The 26,035-nt window shown below is 37.8% G+C and overlaps 1 protein-coding gene and 2 pseudogenes across 1 annotated transcript; 1 reads left to right on the forward strand and 2 right to left on the reverse strand.

The window, feature by feature from the left end:
* Positions 1–9,900: 9,900 nt before the first annotated feature.
* Positions 9,901–13,123, forward strand: LOC103959633 (annotated as a pseudogene).
* Positions 13,124–13,276: 153 nt separating this feature from the next.
* Positions 13,277–14,469, reverse strand: LOC103959582. Its single transcript, XM_018650462.2, has 2 exons — positions 13,941–14,469; positions 13,277–13,834 (listed from the first exon to the last, which is right to left on the reverse strand). The coding sequence occupies exons 1-2, from the start codon at positions 14,406–14,408 to the stop codon at positions 13,391–13,393; spliced, it is 912 nt and encodes a 303-aa protein (XP_018505978.2). The 5' UTR covers positions 14,409–14,469; the 3' UTR covers positions 13,277–13,390.
* Positions 14,470–16,458: 1,989 nt separating this feature from the next.
* Positions 16,459–26,035, reverse strand: LOC103959632 (annotated as a pseudogene).

The raw sequence follows: 26,035 nt of genomic DNA on the forward strand, positions 1-26,035 counted from the left end.
ATTAGCAAAATAAGAGGATTGAGGTGCCCCAAATTGGTTGGCTTTTTCCCTTTCTCTTGCTAATAATCTCTGTTTTTCTTTTCTTAATATATTTTTATATTAAAAATTCGTAAGAACGCTTTGGATTTTCAAAGATTCCTGTCGATTGAGAAAAGCAAAAGCAAACCCACGCCAGCCCAAAACGAGAGAGATAGAGCGCTGCTGCCCTGCTGTTGCTCTCTTTCTCACATTTCGCTTTCTTTCCTTCTTTCTTTCTCTCTTTCTTTCTTTCTTTTCCTCCTTTTTCTTTTTCCTGTTTCGGGTTCTTTTTGTTTTTCGGCTTTTCTCTTTTTTTTTTCCCTCCCAAAATACCTTCCCATCGATCGTATTCCCTGTTTGGCACTCTGGCATTCGCTTTCCCTTCCCACTTGGATTCATTTTTCTCACCAACCAAACAAAAACCAAAACAAAAGCAAACAAAATGATGGGTTGCACTCTTCAAACAGTACAGCTCAAAGCCCCTCTTGCAGATTCAGCCCTTGTCATGTTGCACATTCATCACCTGTCATACTCACACTAACATACAAAGTTACAAACGGAGACAGAATCACACCTAAGCAAATGTCAAGCAGGGAAACGGGGACGTCAAGATGATAGTGTCTCAAATTAAATAATGCAATGAGTAAAACTTCAACTTTTTTGTTGATATCAAAACAAGTTGGTTTAGGTATGAAGCCTAACGTCACGAGTGCTCTACGTCACTCAATTTATCCATGTGTAAGGTTTAAATGACCTCACATGCAAGAGGATGTGTTGACAGTACGTAAATCTTATGTTGAGAAATTAAGGAATGTTGTTCCTACTTATGAAGATGGCTAATCCCCACATCACCAAAAGGTCATAGTAAAACCTCAACCTTTTTTCAGCGAGAAGGTTAAAGCATGTGGCTACACATGATAAAATTTTGGACACCATTGTTTTGGCGTTTGTATTTACATACAAAGAGAGACAAAACAAATATCTCAACCCAAATGTTAACCAGCCGGGTAAACAATGCCAAGGTGATGATATCTCAAACCAGTCCTGCAATATTATTAAAAAAATTTAAAACCTGTGACGACGCGATAGGTTCAGAACAAAGTTACTTTGGTGTTAATTATGTCCTCTAAATTAAACAAACTTTGGCCACATTCAATTAATTGATGAGAGCATGCATGCATCTTATATTCAGAATATGAAGTCCTACAAATCTTTCTGTATTTGTGTAAAGAAATGGGGACTTAAGCTATTGGCCTGCCTTTATATGTTTGGCAAAAGAGTTTGCATGTATTCGTGCCCTAATGTTTGCCTGCCTCTGCCTGCTGCCTGCTGCCTGCACGCCGCTGCTGCACACATAGATTCTCAGAGGGTCTCTCTCTCGGACTCTCATCTAACACAAAAACGGACTCACTCGAGAGGATGGTGAAAGCCTTCGGTTCCCTATACATTTTCTCCAAAAGGACAATCTGCTTTTCCAATTATTTACTAGTGATTCAAACCAGATCTCATAACCTCCAAAATCTCTTTTATATATTCATTCTTTTGGGCACATGCACGAACACTTCGGTCACCTATTTTGTTTTGTACTGCGACAAGAAAAAGTTACTCTTAACGTGAAAGTTATTATTTTGTACTCGAACAATATTCTAATAGATCCTAAACTACGAAAAATTGAATTTAAACGTGAATATAGAGGTGCTCAGACTCAAATTGACACACTATTTTAACCAATTCTGCTGTGTTCAGGTCCACTAATGTGAAGATTAGAAACGGATTAGATTAATTACATATACTAACAATACTTTGTGCTAATATAATATGATTTTGGACTAAAGATCAAAGAAAATATTTATAAAATTTGTTATGAAAACTCAAATTTTACTTGGTTTCCGTCAAAAGGTCACATTAGGTGCTTTTGTAACATGCAGTACTGCACGACCGTGCATGTTCTATTGAGTACCGACTAATATACTGTGCTGGTGTATGGTGGGGAATATTGGGAAAGGAAAAAAGAATCGACCCCGAAATGAAGGTTTGATTTTCTGATTGATGCGATAAATGGTTGTACATGTTTTGCTTGTGAAAAAAGAACAAAAAAAAGTGAATGATTTACACCGGTATATATGGGGTATACAAGATTTTAATATTCAAATTTAATTTTGAAACTCCGTGAATCGAACATAAGCATCGTATGTTTGTCGTACTGTTAATATATTTGACTTATTATTTACGTTGATTCTTGTTTTAATGTGCGGTTTAGTTTTTTAGTTTAACAAAACAACATAATTTGATAATGGAAAATTACTTTCAACGTAGGGTTTTGATTAGGTAACATTCTCGTAAAATATCTTTAAAAAAAATATAATCAATGAAGAATATAAATTTTAATATATAGTTTGAATTCACAGTCCACCAATGCATTTATCTCGTAAATATAATCTGAATTTATTACTCTTCGAGGTATATGATTGAGAGTTGATAGCCCACAAGTTACGAGCACCGCTGAGTCACGAGATAACCCGCGGGCTGAAAATCAATAGAGACCATCGTATCTAGCCAGCAGACCTACCTCTCAATCGGTTGCACATCAAGCGGTCCCATTAATAACACAACCTTACTCGCTTCACATGCGCTATGAATGCAACCAAGGAGCAAGTATGTTTGAGATAGAGAAAGGGAAAGAGAGTGAGAAATTTTGTGGTGTGGTGGCCCTTACGGGTTGGTGACACATAGTGGTGGGGTGGGAATTTATGAGAAATGTATTTGCCGTGACTGTCGTTGTCACGTGGTATTAATAATACACGTGTTATGATATTGTTATCGATGAATTTTAGTAAAAAAACTTACGTACCAGTGTATGAACCATTTGTCTCGCTTCCCCCACAAATACAACAGCTCATTCACTTCTTCATTATGTCCCATCCAATTGACTCGTAACCCTCACTTTATGTTTGTAGTCGTAGTGCGACAACCGCACCAAATATTCCCGATTATTGATATGGCATGTTTATAAAAGGTAGTATTACTGTATACATATCAGTATGTTACACCATGATTAGAGTTTCGCTACCACGTGACAATTTTATCTGTACATTAGGAAAATTATTAGAGATTTTTTTAATACAACGATATATTTACACTAAAAAAATGATAAATAAATTAGCATGAAACTCGTCATTCTTAAAATTCAAATTTAAAACTTCTTACTTAAAAGTAAAAAGAAATTTTAATAAACCGTTAACTCCTGGAGATTTAAGCAAAGCAAAATGTATAATTTATAGTGTGTGAGCGTTATTTTTTGTGCATGGAATGTGGCGTAAAGTGTTGGCATGTCTTCTCCACCTGTATCTTTTCCTTTTCTAATAAAGTAGCTTATATATAAATGTTATGGAAAAACTATATAACAAAAAGAAATATGTGGCTCAAATGGGTTCATGGGTTTCTCTCTCTCTCTCTCTCTCCCTCTCTCACATAGGGTTTGTCTTTCTAGAGTTTTGTTTGTTTGGTTGGATAAATATTATTGGCAGATCTCAGATAGGTACATAATTCTCCATATTCAAAGTGGATATCAATATTTTTCATGTTTTATGCAATAGCCTAGCTACTTAGTGGGGAGAAACATAGAACAAAAACAAAGATTTTATTCTCCAAAAAAAAAAAAAAAAAAAAAAACCAAGATTTTAATTCGGGTAATGCTAAAGTGGCCAATTATTTAAACTATACTTCATAAATCATATGGCATAATTGTTGATAATTGAATTATTACTTAAATATTGATTAACATGATTATTTATTATTAGTAATATGTTATATAATTTATAAATTTGGTCTAAAATTTTAGTCTGTATGACATTACTCTTTAATTTGGAGACAAAAATTCTCCAACCCTAACGTGGGTATGCATGCAGTGGGCCCCACAACCTAGGTACAATCTGGTTTTTATATTGGTCAATTCCAAATTTCTTTCCACTAAGCAAACATATGTGGGATATGGTCATTGTTTTCAATCGGCATATCATTTTCTTTGAATGGATGTGTGTATATTTGTGTGACAGTCCACAAATATAGTCCCCACAAAATATATAACAATACTTTGGCAATATAAGCTTGTCTTTCTCAAAATCAATCATTGTCATGTTTATGTTGCGAGAGATTTTTCAATGCGTTGGGAATACGGATCAATACATTAAGCGTAATATGACACTTGGTGTACCAGACCATATTTTCGACACATTGAAAATTTTCTCGTGTATATATTTGCATGTATATATTGTTGCTTGCATTATTTCTTTGGAGTACTTTGAATGTACTATTTCTTAATTTGGTTGTCCTCCTCAATGTACACCTATGTCCACCCTCCTCAATGTACACGTATGTCCACAATGTAGCATATATACTTAGAAAACACATAATCACATGCAAAAATAAATGGAAACATTGTTTGTATCATACTTCACCAATCCTAAAACTATCGAGCACTAATTAACTTCATACCTTCAGGGATCCACTGAAGGATTCATGTTGAGGCACTCTGTCCAAGCATAAGAGTTTCACTCCAACTGGGAGACCAATCACAGCACAAATACGTGTCAACATCAGAATAAAGCTTCTAGAGTCCCACATCAACTACGGACGAAAGCCGAAAACTCTACTCAACTATAAAAGAAGATAATCCCCAATGCCATTATTGTACTTAAACTCGTTATTAAAACTCATTAATGGTAATTATGCTTGAACTTTTGTATCATGTACACACTACATTATTAATGAGAACTCTTCTTTCCTTGTGGACAGAGCCTGACTTAGGGCGAACCACGTACATATTGTGTTTGCTTCCTTATCTCTATCTCTTTACATATTATCCTCACTAGGTGATCGGAGCAATCTTGCGAATGTCACAAATTTGACACTTTACATTGTTTTAAAGTCTCACTAATTTTGTTCATCAACACACATTATAAAATTGATATTTCTTACTAATGGGATGAGGGAAAGAGAAAACTGACCTTTGGATCACTTATAACGTTGAAAAAAGAAATATTATATGGGTGATGCTATCTAAACTCTCATTTTTAGTTTTGATGTGTCATTTGTTAATTTCTGTCATTTGATATTCTTTAATTCATTCGATCCGATAACTGAAAATTAAAAAGAATACGTGGAAGGTAAAAAGAAGCGTTTAAATAATAACACCATATCATATTAGATGGTGTAGGAAATGTAATATTAGTTAAATTGCCACTACTGGGTTAATCATACAATAATTTACCTCTAATAATTTTGTGCACCCATGCCTTTTGTTTAGTGTGAAATCATTGCACGATCCTCCCAAGGCTAGCAAATCCGATATGTTGATAACGCATTGCACTAAGCTAATATTATATTTCTGCAACTTGGCATGTGTGCGGATCGATTTACCCATTCACTTGTTGGAGGGTAATTAGCTAGCTAGGGTTCTTGCTGAAACCTAGCAGAGCCTGCGTTGCATTCTATTGTCGCGATCGTATATATTTTTATTTCCTCTGTAACGACATGGAAAGGATCTGATTAGAACTGTTCGAGCATGCAAGAGCAAAGATCGAAAGATAGGCTTGGATTTTTAGGGTTTGTTTTTCTGTAGTTTTTGAAGAACTGAAGATTCTATATGCTCAGATTACTAATAGTTTTGTCTCCCCGATGGCCGATGCTAATGCTTTATGCAGTGAGATTGAGCTTTCCCTACTTCTTTTCTTTATTATTTTGTCATTTTCTAAATAAAAAACAACCAAATACTGAATGGTATATATAGAGGACCCAAATTCTGTGTATATACCGATAATGATGTAATACTGAAGTTAAATTGTCATTCGACGTCTTGAACTATTCTAGATGAAATAAACTGTATGAATTATCTATTCCTTCTATTCTATTAAGAGAAGAATCCTGTCAACTTTTTTTTTTTTCAATTTTACCCTTACTTTTCAATACATAATATTGACATGAGGAAGGTAAAATAGTAATTTTGTACATTTTGACAAAATGACAATCATATCCCTATTTTTCCTATTTTACCTTCACTTTTGATACACAATATTTACATAAACAATAATTATGTAATATTAAGATAACATATGCACTTATTAAGAGAAATTGTCCCACCACCATTTTTTCATACTCTTTTTAAAATTTTAAAAACTAATCACACTCCTTAATAAAAAAAACAAAAAACAAAATGAAATTGTTTACACACACAGAGTGTGCTCATCGGCTAGTTTTTTTGTTAAATTAATTCTTTGAACTATTTGAACTTAGGCAATTAAACACCTTACTATTAGATTCGATGAATTTCATTCAATTTACCGTCAAATACTAGCACAAATTTATCCTTAAGATTGAATCATGTGCCAGTATTTAACGACAAAGTGGATGAGATTTCATCGAATCTGATGGCGAGGGCTTAAATAGTTAATTTGAAATGGTTCAGATGGTTAATTTACCAAAAAGTAGTTCAGCGGTCAATTTCAACTAGAGTAATAGTTGACGGGTTCAAACGACAGTTTACACAATACTGAAATAATGCATCTTCTTACTCTACTCTATTTGTGTAGAGTAAATTGTAGCAATGGTCCCTCAACTAAAAATCCATTACCATTGGTCTCTCAACCCATCAAAATGTGTAACTATGGTCTTTTTCGTCAACTTCATCAGAATTTTGTCAAAATGAGTTATGTTAGAATAATCATTGTTACAATTAGGTTAAAGTTGAGGGACCATTTCTCTAATTGGGTTAAAGTTGATGGATCATTTCTCCAGTTAGATTAAAGTTGATGGACCATTAATTATTGATTTTTAGTTGAGGGACTATACACGTTTGATGAGTTGAGGGACTAATGGTAATGAATTTTTAGTTAAGAGACCATTGCTCCAATTGAGTTAAAGTTAATGGACCATTACTACAATTTACTCGTTCGTGTATTAACATAAATTCTCATATTCAAGCGTTAATGTCTGAATTTCATTATATAGTTATCAATTTTATTTGAGGATATACACACACACACACACACACATAATGGAAATGATAAGCCTGGTTTACATTAGATGCATCTAAGAAACACCCTCCAATAAAGCATAAACCTTTCCCATCGAATCATTATTATTGATCATTCTCAAACGGATTAATACAGCTTTCTCCTACTCAAATATTGCAAACATAAAATAAGCACAATCACATATGCATGCGCACCCTTAGATTCCACTAATTTCGCTGAAGCCATTATTTCCAATTATGCTGTTTTATTTCACCATGTCCAACAAACCTAAATTTGAAGTTTTAACGTAAGATTTTCGTGCTCCAATAGAGTTGTCAAATGAGTCTTCAAATTTAGAGAATGTCCAACACTTTTTAAATATAGAGAGTATTTGATTGAATAATATTATACTTGATTTATTGTTGACGTGAGTTTTCTAATTGTCTATCTTGATTCTTTCTTTTTGAATTGTTGTTTTTACATTCATATTGAAATTTGTGACTCGTGCACGTTTTGATATGAGGTTGCTCAAGTTCTAAATGCTTCGAGTGCTTACCTCATTAACGATAGAGTCCAACTCTAGTCCAACAAAAAGATGTCACGGTGCTACATTTTAACTGTGGAAATTGAAAAGGGGAAAATGTATGCTCATGATTACAAAGGGAAAATGGATGCAAAAGGACAATCAAATCGAGTTATCCTTTACCCCACACGCATACACACACCACATACAAATCACAGGCTTTTGATTTCCTCCAATATTTTATTTATTTTTATTTATTTTTTATTTTTTATTTTTGAGAAATGCTAAGGGGACTCTTTCGAAGTGATCTTTTTATGGACTCTCTATCACCTCATAGTTTAATGTTAACTTTTTTGTTAATATTATAAACCATGGCCAAGGAGACTTTCTCAAAGTGAGACTCGCTATGGAATCTCTGACATCTCACATTTTAGCATTAATTTTTGTGCCCATATTATAAATTGTGCTAATAACATAAGGTGACAGAAAATTCATAAAAAAATCTAATTTTTGAGGGAATCTCCATAATATGTAGAGTCTTACTTTTAAGAGTTTTTTGACATTCCTCTTTTCTTTTTACTTGAAAGTAAATAAATTGCAGATATAGTTGTATGATTATCCACTTTAAACAAAGCCTCCATCTTGGACCCAACATGCCTGCCTGCCTCCCATGTCCCACCTTATACTTCATACAACTCTATTATTCTCCAAACATTTGCATGATAAAAAATCCCCGTTTGTGCCGCTAATCACTCCACATGGCATCTTTTCGACCGAAAGATCTTGAACAAACGCTCCACTACTCGTTTTACTTTTATTTTCAGATGTGTCGTAATTAAGTTTAATCGAGATTTATGTTTTTGTGGTCTCTGAAATGGAACACTACTTCGCTGATGAAAGAGCAGCAGCAGTTAAAATCCAATCATAAATAGACACGTATCTAAATTATTGAAATTAAAAACACCGATTAGACACGTATCCATTTGAGATTAGAATTTCAACAATAACAGCTGCTTTTCTTTCATCAGCGAAGTAGTATTTTCTAAAACGGCCATCATGAGGCTAATTTGAGGCAATTAGGGTAGAGATTAGATGAGGTAGGTGTATGAATATGATGGTGGCAATTGGAATTGGAATTCCTATCATAGCCATGAAAAGAAGCATATGATCATCCAAGTTCTAGAGTGAAGGAATCCCAAGAAAGAATGTAGAGTTTGGCATGTTACTACCTCTTCTCTTAGGGATTTACAAATATTCCAAAACAAAGATCATGGGTGTGTGCAAAATCTTGAAATTTACACAAAAAGAAGAACATGCAATGTAGTTTATTATATAATTTGCATGAAAATCATCACTAGAAATGTTATTTTTTCCTTCAAAGGTGAAGGGGATATGGGGAAAAAAGAAAAGATGGTCTTTGCTTTTTTGCCCTTTATCTTTTTTAGGGGTAAAAGTAGAGAGAGGCTGAGGAAATTGTGACTGGATGGAAAGGATGTGCTTAAAAGAAAAAGAGCTCACACAAGAAAGATCCACAATTTTTCTATATTTCTTTAGGGATTAGAACAATGTAGATCATGGGTCACACACATTTTCTTCCAGTCTTCCAATTAATTTGTTATGTTGGGCTGTAAGGGGCCTAGTACATGCTTCCGCAGGCTGGGCTTGCATGGATCCAAGCTTTAGAAATTTTTTGGTACTTTGATGATCGTATTTTCTCGCTTACGCATCATGCACATGCACATGAATGAGCATTAATTTACTTCATCGAATGTCGGCCTTTTGTTTTTTGAACGAAAATGAGTGGTAGTGAATTGATTAAGTAAGCTGATGCTCATTTCATGGCCATGAGAGAAATTCTGCTTTGGTGATATGTCTACTTATCCAGAATGGTATTAGATATATTCTACTTCTCGACCTTTCATACGTCCTACGTTACAATTCGTCACCCAACATCTGAATAACTAGAAATTAGATTGATTGATCGACGGTAGTTGATCTCATAACCATTCATTCTCTCCCATGTATTGACTTCTCTAATTAATCACTTTCCTCATTTTTCAAGTAAGCAAACATGTCACAAGCCCTTTCGTATGTGCAAAGGAAAGAAGAAGAAACAAAAAGCCTTTTATTAATGTAACCATAACATCAACAATCTCTACTCTCTACTACGTTGGTGGAGGTCATTAGTTAAAAATAATTGTTGGGTTGTAAAGTCTCTAAGGTTTAGCCCAAAAAGTATTAACCCAAAAAATGTAGATCAACCAAATTGGGCCTATTCGTATCAGTATTTGACCGTTCGGCCCATTACCCGGCCCATCGAATTCCATTTGCTCTATTGTTTTCTCTCCCGCTTCTTATCCATTTCGGACTTCCAGACACCCGAAAATTTGTAGCCGGAGCAAAAGTTGCCGTTAACATGCTGTATAATGAGACACAGCAATCACACAAATTTGCAACTCTGCCACTGCCATTGGTCGGCTTCCCCAAATCTCTCTCTCCGAAGCGAGTCCTGAAGCTCCTCGAACCCGAGAAGAATCCTCCCGCCGCATTCGCACTGCTCGACTCAGTGACCCGCCACCCGAACTACAACCACTCCCCCGACGTCTTCCACCACATCCTCCGCCGGCTCGTCGACCCGAAACTCGTCGTCCACGTCGACCGGTTCGTTGAGCTGATTCGGACCCAGAAATGCAAGTGCCCTGAGGACGTGGCATTGACGGTGATCAAAGCGTATACGAAGAACTCCATGCCCGATAAAGCTCTGGCCGCGTTTCAACAGATGGAAGAGATTTTCGGGTGTGCGCCTGGTGTAAGGTCGTACAATTCTCTACTGAATGCATTCATTGAGTCCAATCAGTGGGACCGAGCTGAGAAGTTTTTCGCCTATTTCGAAACGGTGGATTTGGAACCGAATTTGCAGACTTATAATGTCCTGATCAAGATTTCGTGCAAGAAGAAGCAGTTTGAGAAGGCCAAACGGTTGCTGAACTGGATGTGGGAAAAGGGTTTGGAGCCTGATGTGTTTAGTTATGAGACTTTGATCAACGGGCATGCGAAAGGTAGAAAATTGAGTGATGCATTGGACGTGTTTGACGAAAAGCTTGAGAGAGGGGTTGGTCCTGATTGATGAGTTATAATATTTTGACTAACAGGTTTTTGCGGAAAGGTGATAGTGTGAGTGCTAATGAGATTTGGGAGAGGTTGGTGAACGACTCAGAGGTTTATCCTAATGTTATTACTAATAATGTTGTGGTCAATGGTCTGCGCAAATGCGGGAAGGTCAATGAGAGTTTGGAGATATGAAGTGGGATGAAGACAAATGACAGAGGGCCCGATTTTTTTTTTACTTGTAGTTCTTTGATTCACGGGTTGTGCAAAGTGGGGAATGTGGATGGAGCTGAGAGAGTTTATAAAGAGATGGTTGAGAAAGGGGTATTGCCGGATGTGGTCGTTCATAATGCAATGCTGAATGGGCTTTGTATAGCAGGGAATACCAAAGAGTTGTGGGAGGTGATGGAGAAGTGTGGTTGTCGTAATGTTGTGAGTTTAACACATTAGAGGCTTGTTTTAAAATGAGAAGGTTGATGAAGCGATTTCTGTCTGGCAACTAATGTGTGAGAAGGCTTGTGTTGCAGATACCACAACCTATGGAGTTTTAGTCCATGGACTGTGTAAAAATGGGTATTTGAACAAAGCCTTGCAGATTTTAAAAGAGGCAGAAAACGCAAGAGCTGATCTGGAGGCCTTTGCGTATTCGTCAATGATTGATGGGTTATGCAGGGAAGGGATACTAGATGAAGCAGCCAGGCTAGTTGGTAAGATGGATAAGTGCGGCTATGAACTGAGTTCTCATGTTTGCAATGCATTGATATACGGGTATATCTGGGCTTCCAAACTTGAAGATGCCATTTTGTTTTTCAGGGGAATGTGCACCAAGGTTTGCTCTCCAAATGTTCTCTCCTACAATACTCTCAAAAATGGTTTATGCAAAGCAGAAAGATTTAGTAACGCATATGTGTTTGTGAGGGAAATGCTGGAAAAAGGATGGAAGCCGGATGTGATCACATAGCTTGTTAATGGATGGCCTTTGTCAAGGCAAGAAGATTGGCATGGCCCTCAACATGTGGCATCAAGCTCTTGACAAGGGCTTCGAGCCTAATGTAACTATGCATAACATTGTAATTCATGGACTTTGCTCTGCAGGCAAAGCGGAAGATGCTTTGCAGTTTTATTTTCAGATGGGGCGCTGGAACTGCATTCCTAATCTTGTGACCTACAACACCCTAATGGAGGGTTTTCACAAAATTAGAGACTGTGAAAAGGCATCAGAAGTTTGGGCCCACCTTCTTAAAGATGGACTACGACCAGATACCATCACCTATAATGTTACTCTCAAAGGGTTTTGTTCATGCAGTAGAATATCAAATGCCATTAGGTTTTTAGAAAAGGCTTTGCATCTTGGAATTCTTCCAGCTTCCATTACATGGTACATACTTGTTAGGGCAGTGCTCAGTAAGGTGCCACTTCTAACTCTGGGATCGTAAGATGGGGCCTCCATAGTTTCCTTTCATTCTCTTGTCAAATTTTGTTAGGCACGGGGATACTTCAAAATTCCATGTGTCACAAGAAACGGCCTGTGGAAATATGTTGCTGGGCTAGTCGGTGGATGCTGGGATATGTACCGATGACTGATGAGGAATCTGCAGGACGACATATTCTTCATGAACAACATGCTTTTCTTTTGGAAGTGACACTATGAATGAGCTGTCCACTGCCTGCATTTGTTTCTTGGGTGTGTTGCATTCTCAGTGCAAAATCTGCCTGATGCAGGTTGGATCCCAAGTGTATTGAATCCTGGACAAGACTTTAGTTGGCAGAAGTTTGAGTTTTCCAGAATTTGGATCCAAAATCTTGCTCATCAGGTTTCATGTCTATTGCCGTTCAGTTTTCAATTCTGGTTCTATATGCATTTTACATGCACACTAGTGGGTTAAAGAACATATAGAAGCTCACGTTGAAAACATTACTTTTTAATTTAAAAATCTTGAGGCCTGTCTAGCATTAACTACAATAGTTAAAAGTTCATGAAGCATCATATATGGTAACTAGGTGCCATAGTTTTTGGTGATTGCAGTAATATCACCAAGATCACCTTCTGATGATGCAAGAGCAAAGTGGCTTCATGTTTCAAACCCAAGGTGTCAGGTTTAGTTGGGGTTATTAATCATGCTATATTTGTAACAGTGCAGAGCTCCTGATGCGGGTTGGATGCAATCATACTGTAAAGTCACTATCTGGCACAAGCCTCTTTACCTTCCTCACCAGATGTTAATTTCTGCAGCTACTCCGTTCAGGTCAACATGCATTTGTTGTACACTAGTGGGTAGAAGAACATTTAGAAGGTCATATATAAACTAGTGGATTCATAAAGTATCATATATGTAACTCGGTTACATAGTTTTTATTGATTACAGTAGTATCACCAAGATCACCTTTTGATGGTGCAAAAGTAAAGGTTTGATGTATCAAACCCAAGTTGTAAGATTTACTTGGGTTTATTGATCATGCTATATTTTTGTAGCTGAGCAGTACTTCATTGATATCATTCATCCTTTTCGGCAGTTAAATTCTGAAATGTGTCTATTAGAGTTTCTCAGATTGTTTTCGAGTCTACACTTTTAATTAGATATGTAAATTCGTTATGGCTCAAAATTTTACGATTGAGTTGATCAGGAAAAAATATGTTATATTTGTGAAGACCCAAGCTATGTTTATATGAAATAGTTGAGGCCGAAAATTTTACAGCATAATACTTTTGGCTCTAAGGGTATGGCAAGCATCACCTTCTTTCTTCCTTTGCCTTGCCCTCTTCTGTACTTTCTGTTTCTGATAACATTTTCTGCTCATAGATGACCTGAGAAACCAAACCCACAAAAATCGCCCCGAGAAGTGCAACTTTTCTCCAATCAGGTGTTGGAGAGATGAAAGAGTCGACGAGTTGTATGAGTAGCAGGCCAATTAGTGCAAGGTAAATATTCCTCCTGATTTCTGATCCTGCACTGTTTTTGGTAAGCTCCTTGATCTTATTTATTTCCTCGGCAGCGTTCACTTTTTCTTTCGGTTTCCCCTGCGTTAGACTCTTGAAAAATAACCCTTCATTTCGCTCCTTTTCAATCTGACCTTCGAATGCTTCTAAGTCGTTTTCGTTTTTCTCCATCTCCACTATGTTTACTCCTGCAGATTCTTCAAAGGCTTGCATGCGGCTGTTTATATTCTCCAATATCTGCTAATCACAAACGAACAAGAGTTGGATTATCAACAGAATTGCATGGGAAGTCGCATTTTTATATCTTTAATGCGTTGCATGGAGGAGGAACTTAAAAACAGACCCTGTCGCTGGCTGCGTCCAGGTCTTTGAGGGCATCTTCTCCAATCTTGTCAAACTCGGCGGTTGCCTCCTCTCCAAATTTGGTAAGATATTCTGACCTTTCGTCCAAGTAATCGGCAAGACGGACTTTCTGAGCTTGAAGCATTGCTATCCTCACCAGCAGCTCTTGCTTGCGAGTGTCGCCTTCAGGCGGGGAAGCTTCCGACTCGGAGTCTGAATCATTGGACTTGCTGCAGCGCAAGATGGAAGTCTTGGCGCTGGACGATCTTCCTGTGTATAAAATGGTATGTTGGGTGGTGGTGAAAGAGGTTTGAATGAGCTTGAGGCCAATCATCTTCTCCGTTTTCAGTCCTGGTTTTGAGTCTGGATAAAGGGGAGAGAGAGAGGAGAGGAAAGAGAGATTTGTATATCGACAGTTGGAACTGTTGAAAGTGCTTGTGAGCCTCCCATCTGGCGTTACATTATCCATTAGTCTAGAAAAGAATGGGATTTTTCACCTAATCATTGAAGGGAAAAAAAAAAAAAGAAAAAAAAAGGAATTGTTTCTCTCTCGAAAAGAAAAGAAAGTTCGGGATAACGTTTGACAACCAATGTTATGCTTGCTTACTAGGAATGAGTATTAGAATCAGTATATGATGAAATCTTTTTATGTTTACTAACACAAGGTGTATTAGAATTATTTTCATTTCTGACTTTTTCCATGTTTACTACTTTACTCACACAAAGGTATTAGAATTTTGGGGCTTTTGGATCTAGGTCCAAAAACTTAGGTAGTTTTTGGGACCAAGTCCAGTTATCCAATTACATATTTTGATATCAATTTTGCCCCTTTAGATAAAAATATTGAAATTCTTTAATTTTTTTATTTATCATTTATTTAGTTTTTAAATTTTGAATATTTAAATACTCAAACTAAAATATTATCTAGTAACTACCTACCATTTATGAAGAAAACAAAACCGATATAATCTAGTAACCAGCTACCTATTGTATAGGAAGAAAATGCTTTATACCTACAAAGTAGATATGATCTACCTGCAAAACAAAAATAAACTACCTATTGTATTGGAAGAAAAATGCTAGGAACTTACATGGCGGAACATAAAAATATAAATATGATATAATATACCTCTATTAAAGGAACGAATTTGGAGGGAAGAACACAAAAATATCATCCATGAAAAGAAGAGACAAAAAAGAGGAGGATTGATAAAGGGAATTGTTTGGAAGAAGGAAAAAAGGAGGGATGAAACGGATTGGGGGTTGAGGATTATATGGCTATAACTAATCCTACAATTAAGGGATTAGTTAAACCACACATTATCTCATTATTAAGAAATTTTGTGTATTTACTACAATTCGTAAGCCTAAGTGGTAAATATGGTACAAATCACAAATAAACATACATGGAATCTCAATTATTGGACCTATTTCAATGAAGTGGACTAATTCTACTAATGGCTCACAAAATTGGATCTATATCAAGTTATCCCTAGAATAATTTTTTAAGGGTAAATTACACTTTTATACCTCAGGTTTGAGATCTATTTCAATTTTTACAACATCTTTAAAACATTTCACTTTCAGACCTTAAATACTATTTTATTTCAAAATAATACCTTCGTTACATTTTCCATCTATTGATCTGTTAAATGCTGACATGGTTGCCACATATATGCCACGTGGTTGCCAAATGTCTGCCATGTGGCAAATAAAAATATTTTTTTAATTTTTTTTTTAAAAACCTGAATTTTCTCGAAAAAAAAAAAAAAAAATTTGAAATAGACCCCATCCCATCTCCCTGCAACCACCCCCCACAAACCCATAACCCTTTCTCCCCACCCTACACCTGCCCAGCTCGTCTTCCCCCTTCCTTCCGGCGACCCACCTGAGCCAAAACGTCGGCCCTCCTTCCGCCCGCACCCCCCACGGCACAACCCACCTCGACGTCTCCCCCTCGGGGATCTAACTCCCTGCATCCGACCTCACCCAGAACCCAAATCCCGACCTGGGCAACCCACCTCGCCCAGAACCCGACCCCCACTCTCCTCTTATCTGCAACACCCACCTTCTTCTCCTTCCCCCATCTGTGCCCTGCTCGTCAGCAAGTCGGTCGACTCCAACAACGAGGTATGCATTTGATTTTGTCCTTCAAATTTTGAATTTTTTTGGTGCTTGGTTGGTGGTGGTCTAGATGGAGTTAGGTTAGTTGCAGATGAGAGAAGGGAGGGTGGGGGTGAAGAAGAGAAAGGGCTCGGGGAAGGTGGGGGTTTGCTGGGTTTCTTGATGGGAGGGGAGGTGATAAAGTGGAGGAGAGGGAGGTGGGTGGGGGGGGGGGGGGGAGAGGGTTTAAGGTTTCTGGGTTTGTTTGCAGGGAGCTAGGTTTCAGTTTTTTTTTTTTTTTTTAAGATTCAGGTGGTTTTTTCTAATTAAAAAATTATTATTTTTGCCACGTGGTGTGTCACAGTGGCAGCCACGTCAGTACTTAACAAATCAATGGATGGAAAATGTAACAGAGGTATTATTTTGAAATAAAATAGCACTTAAGGTATGAAATTGAAATGTTTTGAAGATGTTGTAAGGAATTGAAATAGACCCCAAACTTGAGGTATGAAAGTGTAATTTACCCATTTTTTAAATTCCTGACCTCTCATGTGTTTGCTAAAACTTACAAAATCATGAAATATGTAGTTTTCGCATTACGATCGGCAATGCAATACCTGGAAAAGAAGAATTATATATGTTGCTTGTGCGAAATATTTGATCTCATTCATAGATCTATTTTCTACTTTCTCAATTCATGACTTTTCTCGTCCAAAGTAAGTTAGTATGCCTAAAAAAATGTAGAATTCGATCTATCATCTCTCGTTTCAATTTCATCAATAAATGAACGAGTCATTAATAAAAATGCAAGAATCGACCAATTATTTCAATCTAAGAATGATTAATTGTCACGAAGTGAAAAACAACTACTACGAAAACACTAACGAACGTACATTAAATCAATCTTGAAGTCGACACACAAATCCTCCAACAAAAAATTTCAAACACCAAACAATAAAATCAGACAAAAAAAAAAAAAAAATAAAGTGGCAGACCAACTAGAAGATTCACAAGTGCCAGTCCACCACCCTACTCCACCACCCTGCGTATCATTGAGCACGCCCAGTCGCCTTCTTGTACGTATACCACTTAGCAATCCAGACGTACACCAAGAAATTAATAACGCTCAGAACAGCCAACAGCCAATAAAAATAGTCCAGGTGTCCCCTGTTAAGGTTATCCGGAATCCACCCAAGATTCCCATTCTTCTTGGTAACTTTAGTTACCACAGTAACTAGCAGAGTGCTGAGGTAATTCCCCAGTGCAACAGTGGTAAGTGACAGTGCAGAGCACAAGCTTCTCATGGCATCCGGCGCTTGGTCGTAAAAAAACTCCATCTGCCCAATGAAGGTGAAAACCTCAGCACACCCAATGATGAAATACTGCGGGACCTGCCAGAAAATTGACATGGGAATGTACTCTAGGTCGTAGTAATTATTTTTTCTTACAGTGCCAAGCCTAACAACCTCCAAAATCCCAGCAACAACCATGGAAAAAATGGATAGTGCTAGGCCGATTCCCATCCGTTGCAGCGTCGTGAACCCTCGATCGTGGCCCGTGAAGCGCCTGGCGAGGGGGACGAGGAGCTTGTCGTAGATCGGTGCCCAGAAGAGGACGCTGGCCGTGTCAAAGACGGAGAGGGAGGCTGATGGGATCTTGAAGTTTGGGCCCATGTGTTGGTCTAGAGTGTTGCCTTGTAGGACAAACATTGTGCTCATTTGGCCGTAGACGGTGGCAAAGACGATACCGGACGCCCAGATTGGGAGGAGTCTGATGACGGATTTTAGCTCCTCTACTTGTGTCACTGTACAGAGGCTCCATGGGCTTGGCAGTTCCTTTGCACGGTCTGTCTCTGACTCCACGGCTGCCTTGTCAAAGAACCTGAAATTAGAAGTGTTTATGATTAGAAATATGTTGAATTGTTACTAAAAATCAAAGTGCCTCCTTGAACTTGAAAGTATTTTATAAAGAAATACATGAGAAGTGTTTCTCAAGAAAGTACTTCTATAACTCGAAAACACTTTTTAAGTATTTATGCAAAATGTAGTTAGAAGCACTTTTGGCTATGTGCAAACACTTTCTGTCCTTCCAGATGAGGTCCTAATCAAGGGATTCGAAAGCGCTTTTAAAATGGTAAGAGCGCTTTTAGATAGCCAAGAATATTTTGAGAACGTTAGACATGAGGTCAAAACTGCTGCTGCTAGCTAGGTTATGAAAACTGTGCTTGTTCAAGAAGCACTCAAGATTCTTGGGAAAAATCGCTCATGAGCAAAAATGTTTCCTACTGAAATTCTATCAGCGTGTGCTTCTTACCCTAATTTGTTGGTGTGCTCAAGCTTCCGACTTCCTTGGATGTTGCATTCCTCATCTGCAGTCTCATAGAGAAGAGACTTGTCAGCAGGAATTTTCACTTTGCATTTCCTGATGGATGCAACAACCACCTGAGCAATCCTTGTGAGGGGACTCCCGCCCGGTTTCTGAAGACGATATAACTTGCTTCCCGAGAAAAAGAACACAACTGCAATCGCCATTGCAACTGCTGGGACTCCGAACCCCCAATTCCATCCCACATTCATTTGCATCCAGACCAAAACCGTGGAAGCAATAAGCGCACCGACATTGATTGACATGTAGAACCAGTTGAAGAAGGAGCTCTTCTTCTTCCTCTCAGTTTCGTCAGTTTCATCAAATTGATCTGCGCCGAAGGATGAAACGCACGGCTTAATTCCACCAGTACCTACTGCAATCAAGTACAGCGCTACAAAGCAGGCCGCTCTTTGGGATGCTGTTGCGTTGCAACCAGAGCTATCGCAATGCGGTTTTAATCCATTGATAGATGCAGTGAGGGTCAAGAGAGTCATACCCTATAAAAAATAAAATTCTTCAATATATAGCCTCTTGAAGAACACAATTTATATCTGGACCAAACTTACAAGAACATAAACGATTGAAAAGATGGCAATTGTCCAATATCTTCCCAAGTATGCATCAGCCAGGAAGGCTCCTATCAATGGTGTCGCGTAGCACGTCCCTGACCAATTAGAGACGCTGGTCGCTGCCTTGGCAGTTCCCATGCCAAGACGTTTCTCGAGATAGTTCACTAGATTGGTACCCATTCCGTAGTATGCCAATCTTTCACAGCATTCATTACCTGCAACAGTATTATTTAGTGATCAACATTAGGCCATACCATGAATAAATCAAAATCAAAATCAAATTCGTAACCAATAAAACCATACCGAGAATAAAGCGGCATGCCTTCCAATTTCCAGTCTTCTTCTTGTTAGCCGGTTTTTTATGGATGTCCACAGTCCCATCGTTTGTGTAAAGATCACTGTCGCACCATAGCTACAGATTAGCTATCTTTCGAGTTCCAGTCTTTTTTTTTCTCTAGATATTCAAAACCAAAGAGACACCTACAAAGTCACCATCATCATCGAATACATGCTGAGATAACAGTTAATCATAAAAATTTGAAAGTGAAAGCATTGACTTGGAATATTCTCTATAAGAATGCTGTGGGCAACTCAATTCTAGATTCTCAAAATATGAAATCAAGAACTTCACCAAACACTTGGACATGAAACAGATCACATGTATGGCCAACTCAATTCTAGATTCTCAAAATATGAGATCAGGAACTTCACCAAAAACTTGGACATGAAACAGATCACATGTTTGGCACATAACCATCCTTACAAAAACCATCTATCTATTTTTTTGGAACATCTTTAGATTAGATAATTAAAGTACAATTCGAGCAGCCTGTCACATAAAACTGGAATCATACATCACACGAGAGGAGTCCCCTAACGAGAGAAAATCTTAACAAAAGATAATGGTAAGGACAGAAGCCCAAACTAGCTAATTAGGTTTCTCTACCTCCTATTCAAAATTGAAGGGGCATCTATCTAATATTAGTAGAGTCTCTACAATCATCAAAGAATCGCAACCCACATTTTAATTAATCGAAATTCACTGAACACAAATAAACAAAAGTTGAGTGAAGCCTAAGCAATGTGTGATCATTATGCGAGTCAAAACCCATCTTTTTGAGATTAGGGTTTTCTCAATATAAAGAGGTAACCTCCACAATCCAATATCATAAGGGAAAAAAAAAAAAAACCAAGAAAAATAGAGTATAACTGTGTGCAAGATCAACATAAGCAAGTTGAAGAATCAGAAATCATAAGACTCGAGACTTGCTGGGGGCTTGTTGCTCAGTTGGCTATGAGCATTCACCCTGCACTCGAGTTCCATTGTCCCCTTTTTCTATATCGCATATATAAAAACAAATAAATAAAAAGACTTGAGAACTAGTCTAAAGAAATCTGCATCTTTGACATGAATGACCAGAGAGGGAGAAAAGAGCAGACAAATCACATACCTCTCGACTAGTAGATTTTTATGAGGTTGGTGAATGGTGATTAGGGATACTGAATTTTAATAGGAGATTACGGAAAGGAAAAAAAGGAAAGCCTAGTCCGGTTCTTCCTCACAAACAATTCAAGAACCACGCAAAGAAAACTGTACGTGTACATTAGATTTTGTTTTTATTTTTCTTTTCAATTTTTTGTGTGGACGATTAATAGCCGTTGATCAATGTTTAGCACACGACCTAATGGCTCCTGCCCAGTGACGGATCCATGATTTTAAACTCGGGGGTCCCAATAATAAAGATCAAAAAATTTATAGACAAAAATAACGTTGAAAATTTAAATATAACACATTTTATTCAAAAATCATATGCAAAACAATATTACAAATTATAAAATCTTATTTCAAGCGTCCGTTACGAGGTTTCATAAGTTACTAGGGAGTACTCAAGTTATTGATCATCTAATGTGTACCACTAAATTTAAAACACCGGTCAAATAAAGCTCTTTCCAAACCCCCACTATCTTTCGAACCAAACACACCATTTTTCTCTTTTACTAGTTTCCAAACATCCACCTTCTCTCTCACTAAGAACACAGCTGCCATACCTCCACCAACTGCCTCCCTCCCCTTTCTCCCAAAGCCATGGCAGCTCTACCCCCAAATTTCACCAACCCATGACAGATCATATCCATCTTACTAACCTTATGAAGGAAATTTCACTCATAAGAAAAATTACTAAGGTGGTTGAAATAATTTGGGGAAATTTGGGCTTATGTACTGCCATGAATTCCATGACGGAGAAATCCGACGATGACGACGGAGTGCTGCCATGGCTTCCACGATAAAGATAGGAGGATTTTGGGGTGGGTTCGATAGACGACAGATAAAGGTGGGAGGAGAAGTGGGTGGCACCGACGGATAAGACCATGGCAAAAGCAAGGAGAGGAGAGGCAGGAAGGATCCATATTTTCTGTCTTCTACGTGCGCGGTCATCTTCTTCGAGAAGAAGATAGCCACTGCAACCTGCATAGACCTCATGTTCGAGTATGAGGGGTCCCCAGAAAATTTCTAGCAGCGGTTTAGGATAGCCAACGGGTCCTGGGACCTCCCAGGTCCCAATGTAGATCCGCCATTGCTCCTGTCATTATAATAGTGATTAGCATGGCTCTTTTACGATAATACCCCTACAGACTGCACATTATGGAATTCTAGCGTATTGCTTAGGGAAATGATACCCTTTCTTCTCCTTGTACACACTTGTTGATTTTTGTCTCTTGATTCTCATTTGGCTTATTTCATCGAAAGATTAGACATAAACAATGATGTGCAGAGAAAGAAAAAAAGTGTGCAAAAGTCAATTTCCGCTTATATACAGTTAAAAGCCAAAACGGTCCCAAGGGGCTACTAATTGAATCAGCATATAGCGCCTTTTACTGGAAACCCACTATTGTGCAGAAGCAAAATCTCATCAATTAGGTTAGTTGGTAAAGATGCTTCGATCTTTATCCTTACCGGACTCAATCGCAATGTGAAAGCTCATTTTCCGTAAGTGCTTATGAGTCTTTGTGGTATATAATAATCGATGGGTAAGGAAGTTTCATTATAAATTTTGTTCTTGTTTTACCATAAAAACCTGAACTTATTTTTGTAATCCTTATGTTATTGTCATTTTAGGTTAACTTTGTACCTGGACTCTTTACTGGAGCCATCAAATTGAAACCTCCATTTTCTTAGCAAATTTGAAAACAAAGAGATCATACTTCGACAGCACAGTCCGACACTAACTGAAATCCGACGGTTTAGATATTCTAGTCATGTGAAAGTATCCCATAAATTTAACTGGAGAGAAAGTCACGCCATGCCCTCAACAGCTTTCCTTTGTTTACAAACTTTCTAAATGGATATATTAGAAGGAAAAAAAAAATTAAAATGGAAGGTGTAACAAGAGAAATTCATTTGTGTGACAGCTACACGGTGTTGCTGATTCACTAGAATTACAACATTTGCTTAATTATTAAGTAGTGCCATAAGCTCAGCATTATGCATATTATAAACTGGGTGGACTCATAACACCATGGCGGTTGATCAAATTTCTAGTAGTGACCTCACCTACACATCGCTGAGAAAAAATTCCTAGTTCTGCCATTGGACGCTGTTGCTACCATCATTACGCAATTGTTTTTCGTAATACATTGGAAGTCAATAAAGTAAGGCTTCATGAAAGGAGGTGATGTTTGATCTTATTAGTTTTGGACCAAGATATATCACTACCAAAATGGATACTTGCTAGATAAATTTTATGCTTAAAAATGCAATAATAATAGTAGTCACTGCTTAATGACTAGGTACCACTGCCCTCTTGTGAGTGTACGATCATCTAGCAACCACAAGATAAAACCCTAAATTCACCACACTTAACAAAGCCAAAAGCCAGAAAAAGTAGTGAAGGTGTCCATAATTCAAGTTGTCCGGAATCCATCTCGGCTTCCCATTCTAGAGCTCACATCGGTCACAATGTTCATCAGCATTGTACTTAAATAGTTCCCCAAAGCAGCAGTTGTAAGGGAAAGAGCAGAACACAAACTCCTCATTGCATCAGGAGCCTGCTCATAGAAAAACTCCAGTTGCCCAATAAATGTGAAAACCTCAGCACACCCTATAATAAAATACTGAGGAACTTGCCAAAAAATTGACATGGGTACGTGCTTTAGGTCATAGTAGTAGTGTTTTCACACTTCACGGAATCTCACAAGCTCTAAAGTCCCCTCGGCGAGCATGGCAAAAATGGAGATTACTAGCCCAACTATTCTTTGGAGTGGGGTGAAGCCGCTGTTTCTGCCCTTGAATCTCACACGGTTGTAAACTGGAACCCAAAAGATGACACTGACGGTGTCAAAGAGGGAGAGCAAGGTGAAATTTCAAAGGATTTGCTGACATAGAGGTCCATTATGTTGCCTCGGAGCACAAACAAGGTTCCCATTTTACTGTAGACAGCTGAGAAGATTATGCCGGTGGCCCATATGGGAAGCAACCTTATGAGGGACTTGAGTTCCTCCACTTGTTTCACGGTGCAGAGCCTCCATGGCATCGCTGAGCCCTTGATTTTATCCAATTATGTCTCTACCGCCGCCTTGTCCAAGAAACTACATAGTTCGCAAATGAAAAGGTTGTTATGGCCTCCTTCGTCATGTTGGACTGTAATTGATTGTACAATAGTAAAACATACAACATTTTCTATTTTACCATGTCGAGCCTTTCTAGGATTGTAGCAATTAGCAGAACGTAAGCGTCATATCAAATTAGGTTTCACAAGCACCATATTAAAGTACTTCTTTGCTACAAACTTAAGAATTACCTTAGCTGCTTAGTGTGATCAAGCTTTTGGCTTCCTTTGATGGCAGGTTCCTCATCGGCAGTCTCATACAAGAGCGACTTGTCACGAGGCACTCAAACTCGAAACTCCCTGAAGGATGCAACAAGCACCTGGAAAATGCGAGTGAGGGGACTCCCACCGGGAATTGTTTTTGTACAAACGAGTGCCGGAAAAGAAGCTCACAACAGCAAGTGCCATGCTGGGATGCCGAAGCCCCAGCTCCACCCAACGTTTATTTGTATCCAAACAAGCACAGAAGATGCCACAAGGGCACCAATGTTGAGTGAGAAATAGAACCAGTTGAGGAAGGAACTCTTGGTTATTTTTTTCGGCCTCATCAGTCATCGAATTGGTCTGCTCCAAATGATGAGACACAAGGCTTTATGCCTCCAGTTCCAAGTGCTATGAGGTAAAGCCCCATGAAGAACACCCATGTATGTAACCCTGTGGGATGGCACATGTTGTCACAGAGTGGTTTTAGTCCTTGGATTGACGCTGACAAGGTCAATAATGTCATTCCACGCGAAAAATTATGGCTTTTCATTTCATATAGATCAACAAGAATTCTAATATTTAGTTTGACGTGAAAGGTTTCACTTATCGACTTATGTTGTCATTCAAATGTTTATATTGTTGTCAAATTGGGTCGTCAAGTCAAACAAATGTTGGATGAAATCTTATGTTGTCAGACAGACCGAAAGAGAACATTTTCCATCGTTGGACAAAGAAATTAACTTACAAAAACATAGATGATGGAGAAGGCAGCAATTGTCCGATATCTTCCTAGGTATGCATCAGCTTGGAAGGCTCCAAGAAATGGTGTGACATTGCATGTACCTTACCAATAACAAGATTTGTGTTAATCCCATAGTAAGCCAGTCTTTCACAGCATTCATTCCCTGTCAATCGAAACCCAACAATTGCAATTTATTCAGCATATATACTTTGTTGATCACTTAGATCATATTTCAAAGTTATAAATTATAAAATGTATTTTAGACTTCAGAGTATTCTGCCAATTTTCTCTTGAACTTGTACTGTCTGTGGATGCAAATTTATTCCTTCTTGTTCCTGGATAAAATTGCACCTACAAAACAAGAAAATATCTTAGGTCAAGGCCAAGAGCCTCATGCGACCACAATGAATGGGAGGGGGGGGGGGGGCTTTGGCCAAATAACCTCTGATGCCAAAGTTAGAATTTTGAGGGAAAAATGTTTGGAGAATTTAGCAAGAGTGTAGAACCTAGGTTTTGGAGAAAATGAGGGTGCTTATATAGGAATGTGGCCAGCCCATTTGGGAGGAGGAGGACTGGCCACTTGGATGGTTTTTGGGTGAGATTCATGATTTGTTAGCTAATTAATAAATTAATTAGGTAATAAATCAATTAATTAGCTAATTAATATAATTAGAAAGGAATGATTTGGGGGTTACCTTGTGGAGAAGATTTGATGAGGATGGATGAAATAGGTTTTGAATAAATACCTATTTTGGGCACTTTTAACTTGATTGAGGGATAATTGCATACTGCTTGCATGTAGAAATCCCAGTGTGCTTCGAGGGTAATCTTGTCTTTTTAACCCAAAAATCCACGTGTCCCCTCCATATTTTTCTTGATTATTTTTTGCTCCACACTGTCAATTTCTCTTTTGAAATTTTATTTTGACCAATTTCCCCCGTACAATCATGTTTTTCCCACATTTCATCTAACATTCCTTAAAATATTGCATTTCAGTAAAGGAAAAGTAACACAAACATTTAATGGATGAAATGTGAATAAACATAACGAGGGGGTAATTGGCGAAAAGAAAAATTCTAAGACAAAATCGGCCTCTGTCGAGATTCTCTTAAAAAAAAATAAAAATAAATAAAAATAAAACTTAGGAATATCCAATCAAAATTTTAAGAGTGAATGAAAATCTAGCTAGCGGTAATCATGATTTTAAGTCTCTAAAATTCTATAGAAATCCTGAGCGTTTCCAATCAAGATTTATAGACTATGAAAGTTAAGTTGTATTCAAAAGTTACTGGCTTGAAACAATTATAAAAAAAAAAAACAACAACAAATTTTGATAGATTTTAAGAGACTTTACAATTTATTTAGAACATCACAAATCTAGCCTCCGTCTTTTGATTTTGATAGACTTTTTTTTCCCTCTTATGAGGATACGATCCACCACCTTCCTCCTAACCACAATGTCTTCGTTGCAAATTAACACCACCACCTTCGCCACCTCCACCAT

This window comes from the organism of the source record quoted next, unplaced genomic scaffold (genome assembly GCF_019419815.1).
Source record: "Pyrus x bretschneideri cultivar Hongxiangsu unplaced genomic scaffold, Pyrus_bretschneideri_v1 Contig11, whole genome shotgun sequence".
Lineage (NCBI taxonomy): Eukaryota > Viridiplantae > Streptophyta > Magnoliopsida > Rosales > Rosaceae > Pyrus > Pyrus x bretschneideri.